Genomic DNA, 20,197 nt, shown 5'->3' on the forward strand with positions numbered 1-20,197 from the left:
GTAGTCAGTGAATATAGAGCAGCTGTAGAATGATATTGAGAAGGGAGAACGGAAGGACTTGGAGAAAAACCTGTCCCATTGCCACTTTATCCACCCCAAATCCCACAAGGACTGACCTGGGCGCAAACCCCGGTCTTCTGCAAATAAGATGCCTGAGCTATGACATGTCCGTAATTTAGGACCAAGAATGCTGTATCCCTGGGGAGAGAGAAAGAATGTCATTTTGCTAGATGATTCTCAGGCTGTGCATTCTCTTCTATCTGATACGGTTAGGATAAGAGCGAAGACGTTGGGATAGGAAGGAGTAGATTCTTGGGACATAGCGAAAATTTTATTTTCTGATTGATACATGGCAAGGTACTGTTTCAAAAGTTAATTATTCTGGTAACCTGTACAGCAAGGGGGTGATTTTGATTAATTTAAATGGTAAGGGCTGCATTTGTATACATTATCAATTTTGGAATTTGGGATCCGTCCTAGAAATCGTATATCGAGATGTCCGGTCGCAGGACCTACCGGATTCATGTTAACTGTAGCAGCCAGCAGTCTGGTAGACAAGAGAATCGTGTAACCTCCCGGGTTTCGTTAACATTTATGTCGTAAGCTTCAAGCAAGTCGTGTATTTAGCTACCGCTGGGATGTAAATTGTAAAAATAGCTTAGTTTTTCTAGTTTTCTTTTCTTCATAAATTTTTAAAAATTTTCTGGGTGTACAGATGGATATTACAACCTGTATTTTGATGCAGGTGTCTTTCAGACTACTGTTTGGAACGGTAACATATGGAATCCTATAGCCATTACTTCCTTTAATTTCCCCTGTGAGCACTGTACATTTTCCTATTTTTTCGGTTCTGCTATATTTTTCCTTTACAGACGCTGATGATGTAGTGTTTTATTGAAGAAAGATTTTGTGGTCTGTTATGTGAGATTAACTTACCCGGAATGTACAGTTTGTTAGGTAGTAACGATGCTGCATTTCTCATTGTCTTTGCAACTCGGAATTTTACACCCACAAGAAGCATTTTCAACACGTAATATACACGCCTTTTTGACTTAAATTTAACTCTTTGAATCCCGACCAAAAAATATTTAAGAATTCAGTCCGTACCGCGAAGAAAACACAACTCTTCACCGTTACAAAGATCAACTGGTTAATCCTTTGAAGCTCGTCTATATAATATTTACGAATTCAGTCCGTACCGCGAAGAAAACACAACTCTTCACCATTACAAATATCAACTGGTTAACCCTGTTTAAGGAAATAATCGATATTTGCATTCTTATCACACCGAACCCATAAATACAAAACGTGTTGTTACTGATGGTAAGAGCAGCGTCGGTCCGAATACCAGCTTCTTTACCGATGGGTTTTTGTGGTTGTCCTCAGAAGTGGCCGTAGATGTACCAAGCCACGCGAGAAGAATTCTGTGCAGGAGCTCGTAACATCGACAAATATGGCCCGTAATGTATTTGTACATCACAGCGTTATTGGAACAATGTTGCATTGCTGGACTGTCATATGTATCGTATGCGTTTTAATGTGGATCAATTCCGCAGTTCCGTTGGCAGCACAATACAAGCTGAGTTTGACGTCATTAGTAGATGGCAGCACGAATCGCACAGATCTTACCGCCATCTCTTAGTTAGACGGGACAAACAGAAATGCATATCGATACGCTTTAAGGGAAGAGACTCTAGTCATAGATCAGAGATTGTGAATAATTTTAAAATTGATGCTAAATAAAAAATCTGATAATATGGACTGGGTTAGGTGGCATAGGGTTAAGATCAGGTGACACAGGGCAAATAGCTAGAAAGAAGGAAGTTTTGAACTAAATTGCATGGGTTCAGTTTCATGTCCAATGATAGGATTTCACATTATCAATGTTGAACCATTTCGGTTCTTTTACCTTCATAGGTTATACAGTAACAAATGAGAAATGGCGGAATGAAGTGGTCTTAGTTTATGTTTAACTTCCGTTCCAGCATTTGCTTACAAAACACATGAAGTCACTATCACAGGAATCAAACCCTGAAGAAGGAAATATTTTGTTGAAACCTCAACTCAAGATGGTTCTAGAGGCAGACATGAAGGCCTGCACTCTAACATGATCTCCATAAAAGGTATTAGTATTCTAAAATTACGCTTCATATAAAGAATGTAAAAATTTCCAGTGTGCCAGTACTTTGTCAGTTCTTTCCACAGTGAACATAAGGATGCAGGAATTGTGAATATATAAATATCATATGCTAACTTGTACATATATTTTATTAATTTAACTCAAGAATCATAATATAAAAACATATATAATATTTATAGAATTAATTATATTTATGACATCGTTTTTAACATAAAGCCCAACTATATAATTATATCACAGTTTTATTCTTATCAATGTCTACATTTTTTGTAGTTATTATTGCCATATTTTCTGGAGTATACGACACACCTTTCTTGCGGAAAATACTGCCTAAAATCCACGCGTGTCTCATAGGTTAGAGATATAGCAGGGCTGTCTTTTTCCTAAAAATTTCCCTCTAAAATATGGGTATGTAATATGATACAAAAAAAACAGTAATTATTTTAACTTCAGCATGTATTTTTCTATCCAAATAATTTGGATATTGCCTTGTTTAATACTTCTTCAGTCTTCTCATACCGCGTCTTTCCGCATTCTGCCATACGTTTCCTACGAGTCTCGGCTCAGCTACCTGAAATCTTCCTCTGCTGATTTCATATTTAAACTTTTATCACATGGTAACAGGACTTAACCGTCTGCATTATGGGACCGATAGCCGGGGTTTAGCTCTCGGTCTAACGGTTTAGTGGTCAGCTGGACCATCAGAAGCAGTAACACATAATCGATAAAGGTTAAAGTTATTTATTTACGTCAAAACAAGTATTAACATTTCAAAATTGGCATCGTGTGGTTTAAGGTTCTCGGTATTTCCAAGCTGCTGCCCTATTTTCTTTTTAATGTTATAATTAGAGTAATCAGATATGTTTTTAATTGATATGTGCTTTTAGTTACTTCTTTAGAAAATTAGTTTTACGCAAAGTTACAACATAATACTTTTTCGCCATGTGATTAAAATACTGCCACTCGACTTTTACGAGAAATTAAGAAAATTTTCGGGCACAAGACCTGTCCTTACGTCTCCAATATGCAAAGTACTGCGGTAATAAATGCATTCACATGCGACTTCAGCAACACGAGGAGCGACCATGATCAGACTGGTTATATAAGAATAATTCTGCGAATATCTGATTTAATTTCACTAGATGTGGAATCAAAGATTCTAAAGAATTTAAACGTGCTGATTCAAGGGCTATCACGTTCTTGGTATAGACCAAAGTTATCACCTCTGTGTTGTAAATATTTCTAAATCCCACGAGGCATCTGGGACTAAGAACAGAGAGAAGAATTTATTAAAAGATCTTCTCAAACAAAATATTCTGAGAAATTAGTTATGCGCAACAACGGAGTCAATATTAAAATAACAACAACAAAAAATCCGAAATTATTTGTAAAATTCTCATGAATTTTTGGATCGGTGACATCGGTTTGACTTGTTCAAACTCTTCGAATAAATATTAACGTGTCTGTAATTAATTAAATTCCACAGTGCGTTATTATTTTGCATCAGAAACACTGTCTCTAACAAAATTTTGATATTTTCCAAAGATTCATCACCATCCATAATTTCAAGACTACACGACCATGAAATTTTCTCATTTTGAAAATTCATGTGGTTACTATGTTGGTATTTTATTAAGATCTGGAATGTAAAAGTTAACAAGATGAGGTGGCGTCTACGGCTTGCTTTATAATAGATTTTCGTAAAAATTTATCATTTAATATCTACGATATTGGTGTTCGCAAGTGAATCAGAGGGATCAGACAGGCAAGCATATAAGACATTTTGGACAGATTGATACCACTTGTTAAAACAGTTACAGAGGATCTCGGCAAATAAGAGTCAAAAGTCTTACGAAGTACGGCACCCAGTCTTTACCCACATTCCAATAATAGGAAGCATAAAAATGGTTACACATATAATACTATAAAATTGTTGAAAGACTAAAATATACGGGTTAATTGTCCTGGTTGTTTCCTTACCAAGACAAGGTACGCACATTACGAACCTAGCGGGGCTTAAATTCACTCTCGACCACATGTTCCTTTGACTAATTAAATTATGCTTTGTGGTTGATTCAATGATCTATTATACTTATGAAGTATATCCACCTGCTCTGCATAACATAATGTACACTCCTTAATTCAGACCAATAAATTTCAGATCTGAGATAGCAATACGTTCAGCCTGCAGTTATATTTATGCATATGACGTGTGGTTATTTTTGACGATCCAAACGTGGTCAATCACTTCCCCTTCCTGTAACAAAAAAGTGCAAGAGATCTTATACCTCATCAAAAGGGGTGTGACGTGCAAAGTATATTTTATATTCATTATGAAATTAAAGAGTCCCGCGCCATAGCCGCGCGGTCTGAGGCGTCATGCTTCGGACCGGCGATACGGAATGCGCGGTGGTTCGAGTCTCGGGGAAGAAGAAATTTCTCATGAGATTTTCAACCGGTGTATGGGACCGGTGCCAACCCAGCATCGTGAGGAAATTGGGGAGCTACAATGAGTAGCGTAATCCGGTCAGGAAAGCTAGCAATGGCTAGGGGTTCGTCGTGCTGACCACACGTCACCCTATATCTGGTTGGATGATCGTTCACCTCTGCTTCAGCGTGTGAACGTGAGGCCAGCAGTCAAGCTAGTCGGCTTTGGCTCTCAGAGGGCTGTTACGCCACGGATTTAATTTAATTTAATGAAATTAAAGTTTAATTTTAGGTTTTTCAGTGAACGTAAAATACACGTACATGCCTTTTTGTTAATTCCTTACCCAAAACGCATAAAGGAAATGTCGTGTGTTTTCATCTATGTTACACATCCAAAAGTACTTTAAAGATTTCGGTGAATCAGGGTCTAAACTAAAAGTAGCAGAGGAAAATGTAATTTTGATTTGCGTTATCCAAACATAAAGATGATTTTAAACCAAGCTCGATTATGTATGAATTAATAGCATATAGTGCTGAAGGTAAATATAGAAGAATGTTGAAGTAAAGAAGTTTGCCTATTTCAGAGATAGGCAAATTATTTAAACCAGTCAGATTATATATTTAGCATCGCGAAGAAAGCTTTGTATCTTGCTAAACACTATCAGAATTGGTGGTAGTAAAATTCTAAATACGCACCTTGTCAACCGATATCTGTTCAACATATAAGTGCGTTTTGTTGAAGATGCGCATTCGCATGTAGCCATAGTCGGTGCTGCGGAATGCTGACCAATAAGGAAGCTCTTGTATGAATGGACTAATGTCTTCTTTGCATCCCTGAGGAAAACAGCAGAACTTGTGTATCAATAAATGTATATAATATACTGGATGCAAATTACCTCCGATCCTGAGCTACGTCACAAGAGGGAAAGGGAAGATGGTAATGACAAGGGGGAGCTGTACGTGCTACTGCATGGTGGTCTTCCCCTTTCACTCTGTACCTCAGGTCAACGAAGCTCGGAGATATCTTGCTTCGAGTATAAATGATAACATTTACTGGAAAGTTCACATAAAAATTAACAAAATATATTTTAACTATTCACATTTATCTATGTTGAATAAAAATGCCTTTCAACAAGAATATATTTTTAATGGACGTATATCTTACCGCTGATCCAGAGATGATATGGACAGGGGCACCCGGATTATGATACGGCTCTTCGTAGCTTCCATTACGGACTTCATAGTTAAACAGCGGCCACAAACGCTCGTACGAATGCTCATGAGCCCAGATGACTAAATCAACACCATAATCATTCAGTAACTTCTCCAAACCAAACCTGGAAATTTACATATTACAGAAGAGTTAAAATATGGTTATGCAGAGTTGACGTAATTGTTTCTAAATATACAAAGTGCCGATCGAGTAATTTCCTTTTTACCGCTGTTAAATAAATTAGCGCAATTTTTACTCAGACCTAAATCAAATATCTTTATAAAAAATTACAGATATTATGATGATGTGATATCCATAGTTTGTGTATAGTAAACTTTGGAGGAAGTAGGAAAGACTAGAATATTTTAAGAATAAACCAAATCCTTCAATACCTAAACTTGCAACTTCAGAAATTGGCTAATTTACAATGAGGGCAAGAAATTTTAATCTAAATTTTTTGTTATCATACAGCCACATTAATGTGAAAATAAATTTCCAACATTTCAGAGACAGTCTTACTGAAATCAGAGAAATCATCAATGCATAATATGATATTATCGGCGAGATTTACTAACCAATGCACGAAAGGCAAGCCAACACGAGTATAGGTTCCATAATGTGTACAGTCATCATCACCAGTATTGGAACAGTACATGGGACGATGACCAAACATCACGATCCACGGGCGGACATCACGATTTTCAGGTTTTGTGGCTTCCTGGATTAAAGAAACATACGGTCATTACCATAAATTTTCCAAAATAGGTTGGGACATGGGGACTCTATGCCCACAGATGGTAGGATAATATTATTAAACTGGTTAATACAGAAATGTGATTCGAAGGTGTTGATTGGATTCATTTGGCTCGTGGGCTCTTCTGACCATGGTTATGACCTGTCAGATTCTGTGTAATGTGCAGGAATTTTCTTGACCATATGAGCAAATATGAAAATCTCAAGGGGCGTCTAAAGATGGCATTCTGTCTTGTGTGCATATACTTACAGGGTTTCTTTTTGTAAATAAAAAATGAGAAAATTCAAACTTTGATTTTCAATACAAACCTTGAGGTCCTTCTCCAGCCATTCATACTGTTTAGTCACAAGTTTCAAACCATATTCCAAGAAGTAATACACTTCAGTAGATACAGAAATAAAGTGAACTGGGCCCATGTCGAAACTGTACCACAGACCCTCTGAGCTACCTGGCATGCTGAAACGAGCCCTGTAGTTGCTGAAATTACTGGGAAACGAACAAACAAACAAAAAATCAGATTTGAAGTTCTCACAGTGGTGAAGATGTTGATATTCTTATGGGTTGTGAAGCTATATCAACCTGTAAGTAGAGAGAAATGCTTTGGAAACAGAGACAGTATGTTTCTCTGAAATGTTGGTACCTTCCTACAAGTCCGCACAGCGTTACGACCCAGAAGACCAACGTCAACAAACAAACAAAATTAAATAAATTTTATGTAACACAGCGAAGAAGAATATAAACACTCCTATGTTTATATTGAAGTGATTAACCTAAAATCAGTAGTGATATAATATAGCAGTGATGAATCAACTACTTCTGATGGCAAATGAGTGGTGGAAAGGTACGACAAGAAAATACAACACCATAAGCCTTTTAAAGAAGTAAATAATAGTGGATTACTCACTATGCTTCTTCGTGATTTCCAGGACATGTCATGTAAGGAACATACGCTGCTATTGGCTGTATCTGTTTCATGAATTCATCTCCAACACGACCACTCTCCTGTAAAGACATTTGTGGGTGCAGTTTAATTTAGAATCACTCTTCATGTTACGAATGCAGTTTTATGTAAAATGGAATAAATTCTTCATAATTAGTGATCAATCAGAAGGAAATATTCACTTTCATCTCAAGTATAGAAACATTAATCCTCATTAATTTCAATAATATGTATTAAAATGTCTAATCAAAATAAAGGAATAAAATTTTCCTTACAGAGTCCATGTCATATGCAAAATCGCCAACATGTAAGATGGCATCGTACATTCCACGTTGAACTTCCTCCTGAAGATGTGGTAATGACTTTGCATTTTCATTACCCAAATCACCAAATATTGCCAACTGAGGACTCCACGTAGATTCGTCCGGTGACGTTATAAACCAAAACATATCTGACCAGCCCTGGTCACTGCCGCAATGGTAAACTGTAATATTACACAAGACCAGATGATAAGGTAATTTGTATGTAGGCTGAATCGAAAACACATGTGGCATATGTAAATATTTCTGTAATACTTTCATTTTTATTCATTACAACTTAAGAAAACTACTTGAGAACTGTTTGAAAAAAAGCAGATTTCAATCACAACCCACTTACCTAATCTCTATTTTCCGTGTTAAAATATGTATAGAATCTGACAAGCAATAGTTGACACAAATATCGCCAAGGAAAATAATGTTCATTCACGGCACGAAATTTAACTTGCAATCTCTACAAATAAAATGTAGGCACAGAAAACCACGACCAAGTGGTTAACACTTGTTTCTTATTCGAGAGATCCTGAATTAGAAATCCTGGCTTGGAGACCGGCTATCCCGACTGATATCCGTATGGTCTTCCTCACCCTCTACAGGCAAATGTTAGCGTAATACTTTAGGTTAGGCCATAACTGCTTCCTTCCACATCCTTTCAAATTCATTAATGATTAATCATCCTACAATTTGACATTTTGTTATCTGAGCTACTGACATATTAAATTGTTTCAATTACAAGAAAATTCTTAGAACTGTTTTTAAAATGCAAATAGTAACTGAACTGCAATGCTAAAACAAAGAATCATTAAACAGTATATACAGTTCAGTACTGAAAGGTGAAATCATAATTGCATAACAAACATCACATATTATTTTTGTAAGAAAATGGTATGGACTTTAAATGAATATTACTGTAAATCATAAAAGTTACCAGAATGATAGTAATGAACGCTCTCACACTTCAAGCTGTGCTAACCTAAATAACAGCTGAATATAAATAATGCCTTACCATATTTGCTACCTGATGTCAACTGAGGCAGACTCACTCTATGAATATACTGACTCCTAGTTCCATTTTCAGAACTGACGAACAATGTCGACTTCCCTGTCGCTCGTTTGATTAGTCCACCGATTCCGTATTCAACCAATGATTCATTGGACTGATTTGTTGTACTCCACGTTACAACAATTTCATATGAATTACCTGCATAAAATTTTGGAAATTAATTGATTTTTCATTGTTAAGAACAATCTCACAGCAATTATCCATTCCAGTGTTAATTTCAATTTAAACTTAAAGGACAAATTCCCTAAGTAGATAAAACATTGTTTAGGAAATATATTATCCCACCATGGCAATGAGACGGTGGATTCAGAAAGGACCTCTGAAACATCAGTGAACTTCTACCAGACTACACGGCGCTACAACCCAGAAGGCAGTTATCTTCGTACTCACCGCAGTGGAAAAGTCAAATCATACTTAGATGCATATACCTTCAATACAGGTACATAAAGTGACAAATTAATATTATTAGATATTTTCAAATTTATTTTTGCTACATGGAAAACCTTTTTATTTAATATTTATTTTCTACAATGCACCATTCAGGAAACATGTAGCCTGTGTTTAAAATGGTTTCAGAAATTTATGACCTCTTGACACAAAACAAAGTATGTACAATGTTTACCTCCAAATGCAAGATGGACTTGCTCTGGTTGATAAGACACATAGCCCCAAACCAGGTGAACATAACCTAGTATCACAACGAAAGGTAGAAACATTGTTAACCTGAAAATAAAAATACAATTGATTGGAAAGTGTTTCTAAATTAAATCTTCAAAGAGAATCATAGACAAAGAACATTGTAAAAATTTATAATTACAGTGACAATACTCATAAAGACCCTTGACATATTGTTAGGTTATGATTAACCCTCAAAAGATCCCAACAGAGACCTGTATTTCTCAGTACTGAATTATGTTTTAGACACAACAACTGCAAGGACTCCTACACCAAATTTAATGTGAAGATGATAATTTAGCAAGGACCTTCTCATTATTAAAACTTGTAACTTCTCAGCAATCAAAAAATGGTGACCTACCATAAAACACTTAATAGATCTTTCACAGTTTCTTATCTGTGTCAGTCATTTGTATTGGATGTGTTCAGATGTTGAGAGGTCTAGGATAGGAGTAGTGGAGCGGTAAAGCACCAAAGTTTGGAGATATGAAATGTAAACCTCTCCTATCAATCCGTCAGATTGAAGACCGACTTGTCCGCTGATGCAGAAATAAAACACTGCACTCTTTTAACCACTTGCCATAACTGGGGGATAGAATGTCATGCTGAATGCAGGAGTTTCTGTGTTCAAGAGTCAGCCCAGATACTGGCTGTCATGACTTTTTCAGGTTTATCCGCAGACCCTCCTGGCAAGTGCTGGGATAGTTCTTTCCAATCCATTATTCATTTATCATCCCATCATTTGATACGATATAATTTTATCAACTGAAATCGTTAATACGGTGTGATTCAGACACAAGTTATTATTTTTTTAATCCCTTATTTTCGGTATATCATCTTAACTTTCAACTGCCATGAATTCCAAACATTTTTTTAAATCACCTTATGAATCAACAATACAATTAAATTTGGATGTTGATACAACATTGCCTACCTTGTGCTTTACGAATTTACATGTAAGTTTTATTACAAGATCTTTTTAAGTTTTATCATTTGACACTACTTACTGATTCATTTTTATATCAAAAAATCTATTTAAATTGTGCAATATTTCCTAGAATACAATAACATTTATCATAGGCCTGAAAACAAAAATACGCAACACGTCACATTTGATTAAATTACAAAGACAAAACAAAATTGTATTTGGTTAAAAATTAATCAGAAATCATGATCAGTAAGCAAGAAATCAAAATTAATTAAATATCATATTATGCTCTGGGTTTTCCCCTCGTTATTACACCTTATGATTTAAAGGAGATGGAACAGCATCTTAATAATTACAGTCACAATTTGGCAATTTTGTGCTAACACTTCAAAATTAACAACGTTACACAGAACATCATTTCTCACAATATTGCTTTAAATCCAGGTAAATACAAAAACACGAACAACACTCACATTAGCAGCTGATGTGAAGACGCAATACACCCTACACCTTATCAGCTGGGAAGTGATTCACTGTCATATACACACCAAATGGTAAAAGCGTATAAGAATCATCTCACAACAATTGAAATGTAAGTTATAATATTTCATCACAAGGTGACCTAAACATGTACAAGACGCGTGAAATGAGTTCAGAAGATGAAGGAAAAAGATAAAAAATTTCTGACTTAGCTTCCGCAATTTAGTTTTGTATTTTCAGGAAACAATGCGTTATGTCATTTTTGCATTATTACATGTTTAGCTACTCTTGCCATCTCGCAGCAATGTATGAAGCTACAAGAGCCCAACATCAGTGGATCGGTTGGTGAGTGGGGATAAAGGAATTCTATAGTGTGTTAGAGGAGATGCTTGTGTTTCTTTATTTTATCGCATTTTTAAAATGACATTAAACAACAGAAATAGTATGTCATAGTTACGCTGTACGAAGCCTGTGGAATGTTTCAATAGCTTTATGTCGATACAAAACCAATGATGTATAGAATTCTCATTTTGTGGTTATGTTTTCTGCAATTGAGATTTTGTATGGTGTATCAGCCAGAACAAATTCATCTGTCTTTTGGAGGTAGTGTAAAAGACCCTTTTTATTAAATCACAGTATGTATATCAGATATTTAATTGCGATTATTTTTATACACTGAAACAGTAATAACGAAAAGCTTAGGACAATATGATCCAAATTACAGGTTAGAAATCCACACTACAAGTACTTTAACCACAGTTACTGAAGCAGTATGCATTTTCAGGTGTCCCATTCGTTATTTTAATGTACTTTATTTTCTTCCTATTTAAGAAGAGAAAACATTTTATTTAAATAATAAATATGAAGGGTTAAGCTCAGTAGGATCATCAATCTCTCTTTGGGAAATTTGCTATGGTTGAACATTTTTAAACAGAATGATGAACCAGATGCTTCCTTCCACTCATTTTAAGTTCGTTTTAAGCCAAATGGCCCTCTTAGAAGGATGTCATAGATCAGTTTCATGATCCATTTTGTTTGGAAAGGATTACCATCTAAAATACTAGCAGATATTTTGTCACAAACACTTTTTACCCATTACTTTCAGAGGTAATCTAAAATATTTCTTATTAAATGATTTAGTTATATTTTGCAAAATAATGCTTGAAAATAAAATATTTCTTTCAGCTTTCAATATGCTAATAATTTAGATAAATTCTTGATTGGAATTGATATATTACAAGTGGTATGGTGCTTCAGGTGATATTTACTTCCTCTACCTGTTCCATGAAAATCAGGTATTCTAGTCTTGGTCGTAATTGTGATCTAGTCCAAATCAGATCATGAAAGTGATCAATAGTGCCCACCTGTTCATCTCTTTTCATCCTAATTACACACCAATAGTTTTTCTTTTTTCTTTATTTCTCCAGATACTGTGAATGATGTAGTTGTGACTTGGAACACAATTAATGACACGGAAGAATCTCTTGTTGAATATAGTTTTGGTGGACTTAACTTAACAGCAAATGGGACCTCTACACTGTTTGTAAGTGGTGGGAAAGAGAAAAGAAAACAGTACATCCACAGAGTAAAATTACCCAACTTGGCACGTGGAATAAAATACAGTAAGTCGCCTTATCTCAAACTTATTATTGTAAATATTTCCTTCTTTTAATAACTTTTTAGTTGATGTTGATATGAAAAGGGCATATTTATTTTTCAATGTGGTCGTAGGGTGGATTTTTCAAAACAGTTTTTCTTGAAAGAAACTCTGTCAAGAAGGAAGATTGTTGACTTGATATATGTTATGTGTGAGAGTAATTTTTATCTAAATGAAGGAGGTAAGTCATATTGGTAATAGTCATAAGAATGTATGCAAAAGATTGAATTAGTAGTCATATTTTTTAAAAATAATAGCCTGTTTAAAATAATATCAGAATATAAAGAAGATTTGTTTGGAGGACCATATAAGTCAGATAGCATTACTCTGTCAAATTTAATGTCTCTCATAGTAAGGAAAAAAATTAAACATTTATCTTTGTTTGCTAGTCTGTCATGCGTGGAATATAAATTAGATAACTGGCTCAGGTTTTAGTACTGATATTCTTACTCACACTTTATCCTCTTAATATTTTCATCTTGGAAAAAATAATGAATGCTCTAAGTGTTATTTAATAGAAAATTAATTTTCCTCTTATACATAACTTTCTCTTCTTGTATGAAAACATGTAAATTAGCCTGTGAGACGTAGTTTTCCCAAGTTAGAATAACCTATTGACGTTATTTATTCTTTAATGAAGGTGTCGAATGTAAACACTTGTTATGTGTAAAGTACAGGGGTATAATTGTGGTAATTTTGCAGCCTACCATTGTGGCAGTGGTAAGGGGTGGTCAGATAAGTTCTGGTTTAAGACACCGTCAAATGACCCTGACTGGATTCCTCACTTGGCTGTGTTTGGAGATCTGGGTAGTGAAAATGCGCGGTCAATTCCACAGCTGCAGGAAGAAGCTCAGCGTGGCATGTACGATGCTGTGTTTCACATTGGTGACTTTGCTTATGACATGAACTGGGTATGATATAATATCGGTTGATATTTCCATTCCTTTTTATCGTATCAGAGAATTCTTTGAACATTGTAATGTCAGTGAAAAATCTGATATAATATAAACGAAGTACACCAAAACTCTAAACTAATTTTTTTCTTTTAAATTAGATAGACTCTTTCACTATTGTGCAACTAGGGTTGTAACTATGTAAACATTAAGTGTCTTAAATTAAATTTATAGTTATTTGTTAAAATTTGTTGAGATATATATTTAAATGTCTGCAGATGTACAGTACTTATGGTTTTAAAATATGTATGATATGTGAATATGTAAGAAGTAAAAATATTTTTGTGTTGTTAGACACATTTTCCTATTAAGGGAGGAAACGACATGTCTAAGTTCTTGCATAAATGTTACATTAAAACTCAGTCTCCGTCTTGTTTAAATATGCCCCATTATATCTAGATAACTACATTTTAATACATAAAGTATGGCAACAGACATCTAATTTTACTATGGTTTACTGCATTATATACAGCAAAGTGTTAAGTTAGCTGATGGAGAGTGGTTACCAGGGTTTTTCACTTTGCAGGAGAGTGGTCGTGTTGGGGATGACTTTATGAATAAAATTGAGCCAGTTGCTGCTTATGTTCCTTACATGACAAGTCCTGGAAATCATGAAGAAGCATAGTAAGTCTATACTAGTTGTAAGACGTAACTTTTATGACTTTCAAAACACGAGGGTTTTTTTTTATTTAGGTGAAATTCTGCTCTTCATTCTTTTAAATTTACTGTATAACAGTACTTTATCATAATCTGTGGACGTCGTAACGTGGCTTAGTAGTCACAGTGGTAAGGTTTTATCATACTTTTTATTTACATATACATTTTTGATATTTGTCATTTGTGGATGAATAAAATTTGATTCTCATATAAACTTTGTTATAAACATAATAATTTTTAAAAGAAATTCCAGTCAGTCATTCTTTTTAAGAGATGTTTTGGGTGTGATGCTGACCGATTACCCCCATCTAGTGCTAAAGTTAAGAATGAGTAGGAGCTATACGTCCTCTCCCCCCAAGTGCCTACTTGGCGAATAGTGGGACAGCTTTACTTTTTAATACCCCTCCTACCATGTACATAACAAGCTAATAAATTTCATTACAATTGCTCTCTCAGTGTACATTTATTGCAATTCACTTATATTCCAGTAACTTCAGTGATTACAAAGCCCGTTTCACGATGCCAGGCAATACGGAGGGTCTGTGGTACAGCTTCAACATGGGCCCAGTGCATTTTATATGTGTTTCAACTGAGGTGTATTACTTTCTGGATTATGGTCTCAAACTACTTACAAATCAGTATGTCTGGCTTGAACGTGACCTTGAGGTACACAGAACAGTAACATACAAGCTATTAACGTGAATCACAATTCTCCTTTGTCATCCATTCCAGTACACAAATTATTATAATTATCTAAGACATAATTGCTGGAAGGATGATACAGAAATATTAGTTTTATTACTACTCAAAATAATACAGACAGAAAAGTTGAGTTATTCGTGCATAGTTGACGTATTTCTTTATTCAAACGTGCAGATATTTGTGAGAGCCACAATTATAAAATTATGTGAACAGATTTTTCAAGCTTTTCTCTAATTCCCCTGTCATTAAGCCACTAGATTTAGCAGTAATACTTGGAAATAATAAAATATTGTCCTTAACCATGACTGTTAACATGGCTTTAAAAGAATTCTTTATGTTTAATTGTTATAGCAGTATCACAAACATAACAACGTGCACAGTGGCATTAGTTCAGATTTTGGCTGTCACTGTCCAGTCGTCGAGAGAGTCTCATCATTGTATTCAAGCGAGTTTTACGCTGTGTGTGAGACCATTATGGTTCTATTGCGAGCAATACAAAATTAAGATGATTTAACCTAACCTAACCTAACCCAACCCAACCCAACCAAACCTAACCTAACACATCCTAACCCAACCTAACCTCACTCTACCTGATTTTTCTTTCCTTGTCACCAGCCACATGACTGGGATTAGGCAGGCAAAGTAATTTTTATGTTTGTGATACTATTATAATGCATTTGTTATTGTACTGATAAGATTTCAAGAATTCAAATTTATTTTGTGTGCCATTGTTGCAGGAAGCCACGAGCTCAGAGAATCGCACTGTACGACCGTGGATCATAATACTGGGACACAGGCCCATGTATTGTTCAAATAATAACTCTGATGATTGTACCAATCATGAGACATGGACTCGAGTTGGTATACCTTTCTTACATTGGTTAGTAAATTGTAACAATATGATTAATATCTATTAATATTTATTTTGTTTCAAATAAGACGATGCTGGAGAATGGAATACTTATGAGAATGAAGGTAAGGAAAATAGAAACACAAAACTTGTAAATTTTATTGTGACAGAGAATTTCTTCACGTATATAAAGTGTCTTTATCTGTAATTAATCACTTAACAGAATTATGACTCAGAGATACACACTTCATTATTACTTATTTAATGTCACTTGGACATAGCTTCTTGACATCGAGTGTTAATTTCAGGTTTGGGATGGAGCGACTTCTTTACGAGTACGGTGTTGACCTAGTCATCTGGGCTCATGAACATTCTTATGAACGTCTGTGGCCATTGTATGACTATAAAGTTCAGAATGGAAGCTACGCAGAACCATATCGCAATCCCCGAGCACCTGTCCACCTTATAACAGGCTCAGCGGTAACTCTTGTTATAATTTAAAATGTACGGTCGTTGTGGTCTGGGAGTGGGTTTAAATTCACTTTGCTCATGACCAAAGTATGTCACATTGTAATCCCACATACTGTGTCTTTCCTTGATATACTCTGACTTTAGTATGTACTGAAAACTCACTAAATTTTGAGACAGCATTATCAAATTTTTAATCTCTACTTACTGTGCTAATATGTAATTTGAAATGTTTGAACATTTCTGTAGTATAATCTTTAACCCTTTGCAGTCACATTTCAGAGACTGGCCCGACAAGGTATTTGTGATGTGTAATGCATTTGAATCTGCCGCTGCTTACGTGATATATTATTCAGTCATGCTGTAGCGTCTTGGCATCAGTAGATAAGAGATTAATACATCAATATTGAAAACAGTTTTTTTACAGTAATGTTTCATTTCCATGAACAGGGTTGCCGTGAGTTTCATGATTTCTTTGATGAAGAACAACCTGAGTGGTCAGCATTCCGTTCCCTTGATTATGGTTACATGCGTTTGCGCGTTCACAATGCGTCTCATTTGTACACAGAACAAGTAGCAGTTGACAAGGTAAGAAAATTTAAACATTACTATTTTTATTTATTTATTTAGTGTTCTGTCTGACGACAGGTCCATATGAACAGGATCCTTCCATCCTTTTCTCGGACTGGGACCTGTTCATATACGTTCTTGGCAGATGATCCAGAAGTGGTTTGCCATTGCCTTCTTCTGTGTGTGAATGGAGTAATTGTTGGGATGCTACAGAGAAACCGGGGAAGCCCCCGGAGGAAAACTCCGTGTTGCCTAGACCACGGCCTTGCCCAACACAAGTTATAAATTCGGGCACCGCCGGGAAACGAACCCGAGACCCCAGGATTACAAGACCAGCGTACAGAATAGTAATGTAAATATAACCAGAGTATGGCTTAAGGAAAGATGAGTAAAAAGATAATTTCTGTAAGGCAGGAAATCAAACTCGTCTTCTTAAAATGGGAAAAGATTCAGTGGAAGATGTTTTTTCTCCCGACTTTCTTAAAAATAGTGAAAAGTAGGCTTAACTGTGTTTTATTTTAATGTTTATAGGAGGGTGAAGTGATCGATCATGTGTGGATTATTAGGGAGAATCACGGACCATATGGACAAGAATAATTACTTGCGTCTTTTATGCAAGTCAGCCTTGCAGAATAGAGGATGCTGATAAACAGGATATATCATTTCAGTGGTGTAATGAGGGCTTCAAGGTGAGTTGTATGTCTTTGCATTTTATATACGTTATTGGCCGGACTCGGCATTTATCATTCACTTTTTAAGATTATATTAACTGTACTGAGTAATCTAGTTTGAGAAGAGCTGTCATTACACTTTTCACGAAGACAATGTATTTCTGCATAGGGAAACAACTTGGTGGGGAGTCTGCGTGTGTGGGGAATCCCCAGGCAGGCTACTTTGTTAACTTTTGAGAATAAAAGCACGGTTGTGAAACATAAAAGCAAGAGAATGCATAGGAATGACAGCTCTTGAAACTAGTCTTGCCTTAGACTGTAAGTTTAGGATCCAGGCGTAAGATTACAAACGTTAACAGCAATTTTGCCAAAATAATAAAAAAATAACTGGATACCTTCAATACGTGCCATGCTACATGTTGATGATGATGATACTAAAAGTTGTTATATCACTAAATTAGTGTAAATTCAAATTCTCAGTTCAGTGACCTGTCAGTGAACACAATATCACATGCCAGTAATTTACTGTCACGGAATTAAGACCTTGAATTAGATGTCGGCATTCATCTTCTGGTATATATAATGCCCCGTAAACTTATAGCTACTTCCCCTGAAGACAAAAGCAGTATGTTCCACCAAAACATTAACATCCACATGGCATTATGACCCAGAAGACCAACATCGACATAATCACCAGAGTGAGAATCTCGTATCTCATTCTTAAATTGGAAGAAGGAAGTCAAGTCTGATTATCATAAAATTAATTCTTTAGAATATATGTGGTCTGTGTTAATTCTATTTTAATATATATTCAGTGACAGTCCATGACATTTTTATACATTTTATAAAAATAGTAAGCGTTGTGATATGAAAAATGCCTTAAAACATTAATAGAGTATTTTTGCTCTTGGTGATATGATAATAACAATATTTTTCATACATGAATATATTTTTATAAAATTTGTTGCATTATATGTATACCTGTATCTTCCATGGATTTTGTTTTAGTGGTTTAATGAATTATATTTTTATTTTCGAGGGAGGTTATATTTTTGTTGACATTCTATATAAAGAAAAGAAACATGATTCATATATATTTTTTGTATTTATACTAACAAACGGATACCCTAGTATCATGAGCGACTAAAACAGATGAAAAAGAATTGTGCATGGATTAAGAAAAGGCTAAAAATTGAAATGGCATTTTCATTCATGCTTCAGACATTGCCAGTAAGAGGCATCTGTTTTTTCTACATTGTCTTTTTTGAGCACTTCAGTTACTTTAAATGCTGAATTGTTTTCGTGCCTGTCAAGTTTCTCTGTAAAAAATATATCATGATTGAGTATGCTGTGTGTGAACGTTGTTAAAAGTGGTATATAATAAATTCATATATATAATAATTTAGTTACTATGGTATACTATATATTTTCCAGTGTTGGATTTGCTTCCATTCTGGTCAAAAATGTAATCGTACATGGCCAGATAAAATGTTTTTGATTCTCACCCCTCGCATTTAACATAAGCGCGTTCAGATCGACTGAATCAGAAGATACGCACTGGTTTGACTTCACCGTGACCCTGTCTTAACGATGAAATTTTTCTTTTAGCAACACATGTTCTGTTGAGAGCTCTGTGTGATGATCTCTGGAGACACTTTCGTTCTTGACAGCTAACCGCGTGCCTCTGGAAATTTAGTAATAATACGTGGTCACCACCACTGGGTCCAACTATGTAATCACACAGATGGATCTCATCTTGGATGCAGCATTCTAGGTATTCGGGATGTAAAGTAAAATATTGATGTATATCCTGGTGAGAGATACCCACAACTTGCGCTAGAAGTCCCGTGACATACGTGTCATCGATCCAGAAGTAACGGACAGTTTTTGAGGCTTCGACCAAGGTCTTCGAATCTTTTGGTGTTGTTATATACAACCAACCAGAGAGGAATGGTGGATACGTTGGCCCAGGAAATTCTGATTGTGTAACAAACCACTTACTTGCATGTTCCCGAATTGGCCGAATTCCTTTTAATAGGTAACCCATTAACAATGGCCTTTGATCACGTACAATTGAATTCATTATACTTAGAAGTCTGTACAAGTCAACAACAATATCATCATCTATTTTGATGACATACTGAGCTTGCTGGCAGTACATTGTTACCCACTGAAGACCCATCATATGTTTGTATGTTAAATTACGGTAGGCTTCATTGAAGTTTCCTTGGACCAAATCAGAATATCGACGATTTTCATCCACTAAAGCATTCTGAGACACTGAATTATATCGAATGTCATGTTTAGGATTAGAAACAGCTAGGAGAAAAACACGATATATACCCAACCGTTTCAGTTCATCTGCAGGGTAAGCACGTCTCACTGCACTACGAGCCTCAATGTCACCAGCATGTGAGGTAATTATAAGTATAGCAAAAATGGTAGTGGTGGACAAGCAGACATCATTATTTATGATGTACTGGAAATGTGGTAGGTCCAGCAACTCCATACTTGTTGGAAACAATTCATTATCAGCTACTGGAAGTGGTTTCTGGAGTTTTGGTAATGGAAATGTGGTACTGTCGAATAATAAACTCAAGAAAACTGTCAAACTAACACCGCAGATTAACAAAAAAAGAATCACTGTATTGTGAAACAAACCCATTTGTTTCCCCAGTAGTAGATAATCACATTTTTCACACATGTAAAAAAACTGCAGCTTTGAAAGAAGG

At 35.4% G+C, this 20,197-nt stretch overlaps 3 protein-coding genes and 1 long non-coding RNA gene across 6 annotated transcripts in view; 2 read left to right on the forward strand and 2 right to left on the reverse strand.

Moving 5' to 3' along the window:
* Positions 1-8,290, forward strand: part of LOC110841361 (uncharacterized) — a 150,848-nt gene extending 142,558 nt beyond the window's left edge. For both annotated transcript variants that reach the window (XR_002547181.2, XR_015538090.1), the window contains 2 exons: positions 1,986-2,123; positions 7,752-8,290. This is a non-coding gene — a long non-coding RNA (uncharacterized LOC110841361). The remainder of the gene's footprint in view (positions 1-1,985; positions 2,124-7,751) is intronic.
* LOC110841357 (acid phosphatase type 7) lies at positions 2,251-11,075 on the reverse strand. 2 transcript variants are annotated; one of them, XM_022086841.2, is made up of 10 exons: positions 10,931-11,075; positions 9,477-9,577; positions 8,798-8,992; positions 7,750-7,958; positions 7,439-7,536; positions 6,843-7,020; positions 6,356-6,498; positions 5,733-5,904; positions 5,264-5,401; positions 2,251-4,397 (listed from the first exon to the last, which is right to left on the reverse strand). In XM_022086841.2, coding segments are annotated over exons 1-10 (1,296 nt in total). In that variant the 5' UTR covers positions 10,933-11,075; the 3' UTR covers positions 2,251-4,337. The 2 variants fall into 2 exon arrangements, with proteins under 2 accessions (XP_021942533.1, XP_087215806.1); XM_087359680.1 differs by lacking the exon at positions 10,931-11,075.
* Positions 11,076-11,272: 197 nt separating this feature from the next.
* Positions 11,273-18,870, forward strand: LOC110841358 (acid phosphatase type 7). Its single transcript, XM_022086842.2, has 9 exons — positions 11,273-11,540; positions 12,365-12,559; positions 13,297-13,505; positions 14,074-14,171; positions 14,693-14,870; positions 15,644-15,786; positions 16,065-16,236; positions 16,675-16,812; positions 17,326-18,870. Exons 1-9 carry the CDS (start codon positions 11,447-11,449, stop codon positions 17,389-17,391), a joined length of 1,293 nt encoding a protein of 430 aa, XP_021942534.2. The 5' UTR covers positions 11,273-11,446; the 3' UTR covers positions 17,392-18,870.
* On the reverse strand, positions 15,902-20,169 carry LOC110841359 (beta-1,3-galactosyltransferase 5). The gene has a single exon (XM_087359681.1). The coding sequence runs from the start codon at positions 20,167-20,169 to the stop codon at positions 19,009-19,011; it is 1,161 nt and encodes a 386-aa protein (XP_087215807.1). The 3' UTR covers positions 15,902-19,008.
* Positions 20,170-20,197: the final 28 nt, after the last annotated feature.

This window comes from Zootermopsis nevadensis, unplaced genomic scaffold (genome assembly GCF_977971745.1).
Source record: "Zootermopsis nevadensis isolate Lab colony 2312 unplaced genomic scaffold, Znev_1.0 Znev_ptg000032l, whole genome shotgun sequence".
Classification (NCBI taxonomy): domain Eukaryota; kingdom Metazoa; phylum Arthropoda; class Insecta; order Blattodea; family Termopsidae; genus Zootermopsis; species Zootermopsis nevadensis.

What these genes read in the sequence shown, in the direction of transcription:
- LOC110841357 (XM_022086841.2), bottom strand. An exon ending in AGTCCATCTTGCATTTGGAG is followed by an intron (nt 8,993 to 9,476) that starts GTAAACATTGTA and finishes AATTTTATGCAG; the next exon opens with GTAATTCATATGAAATTGTT. An exon ending in AACAGATATCGGTTGACAAG is followed by an intron (nt 4,398 to 5,263) that starts GTGCGTATTTAG and finishes TTTTTGTTACAG; the next exon opens with GAAGGGGAAGTGATTGACCA.
- LOC110841358 (XM_022086842.2), top strand. Translation starts at nt 11,447, where the DNA reads ATGATGTATAGAATTCTCATTTTGTGGTTATGTTTTCTGCAATTGAGA. An exon ending in GGCTTGAACGTGACCTTGAG is followed by an intron (nt 14,871 to 15,643) that starts GTACACAGAACA and finishes CCATTGTTGCAG; the next exon opens with GAAGCCACGAGCTCAGAGAA. An exon ending in ACCTTATAACAGGCTCAGCG is followed by an intron (nt 16,237 to 16,674) that starts GTAACTCTTGTT and finishes TTCCATGAACAG; the next exon opens with GGTTGCCGTGAGTTTCATGA.
- LOC110841359 (XM_087359681.1), bottom strand. Translation starts at nt 20,169, where the DNA reads ATGTGTGAAAAATGTGATTATCTACTACTGGGGAAACAAATGGGTTTG.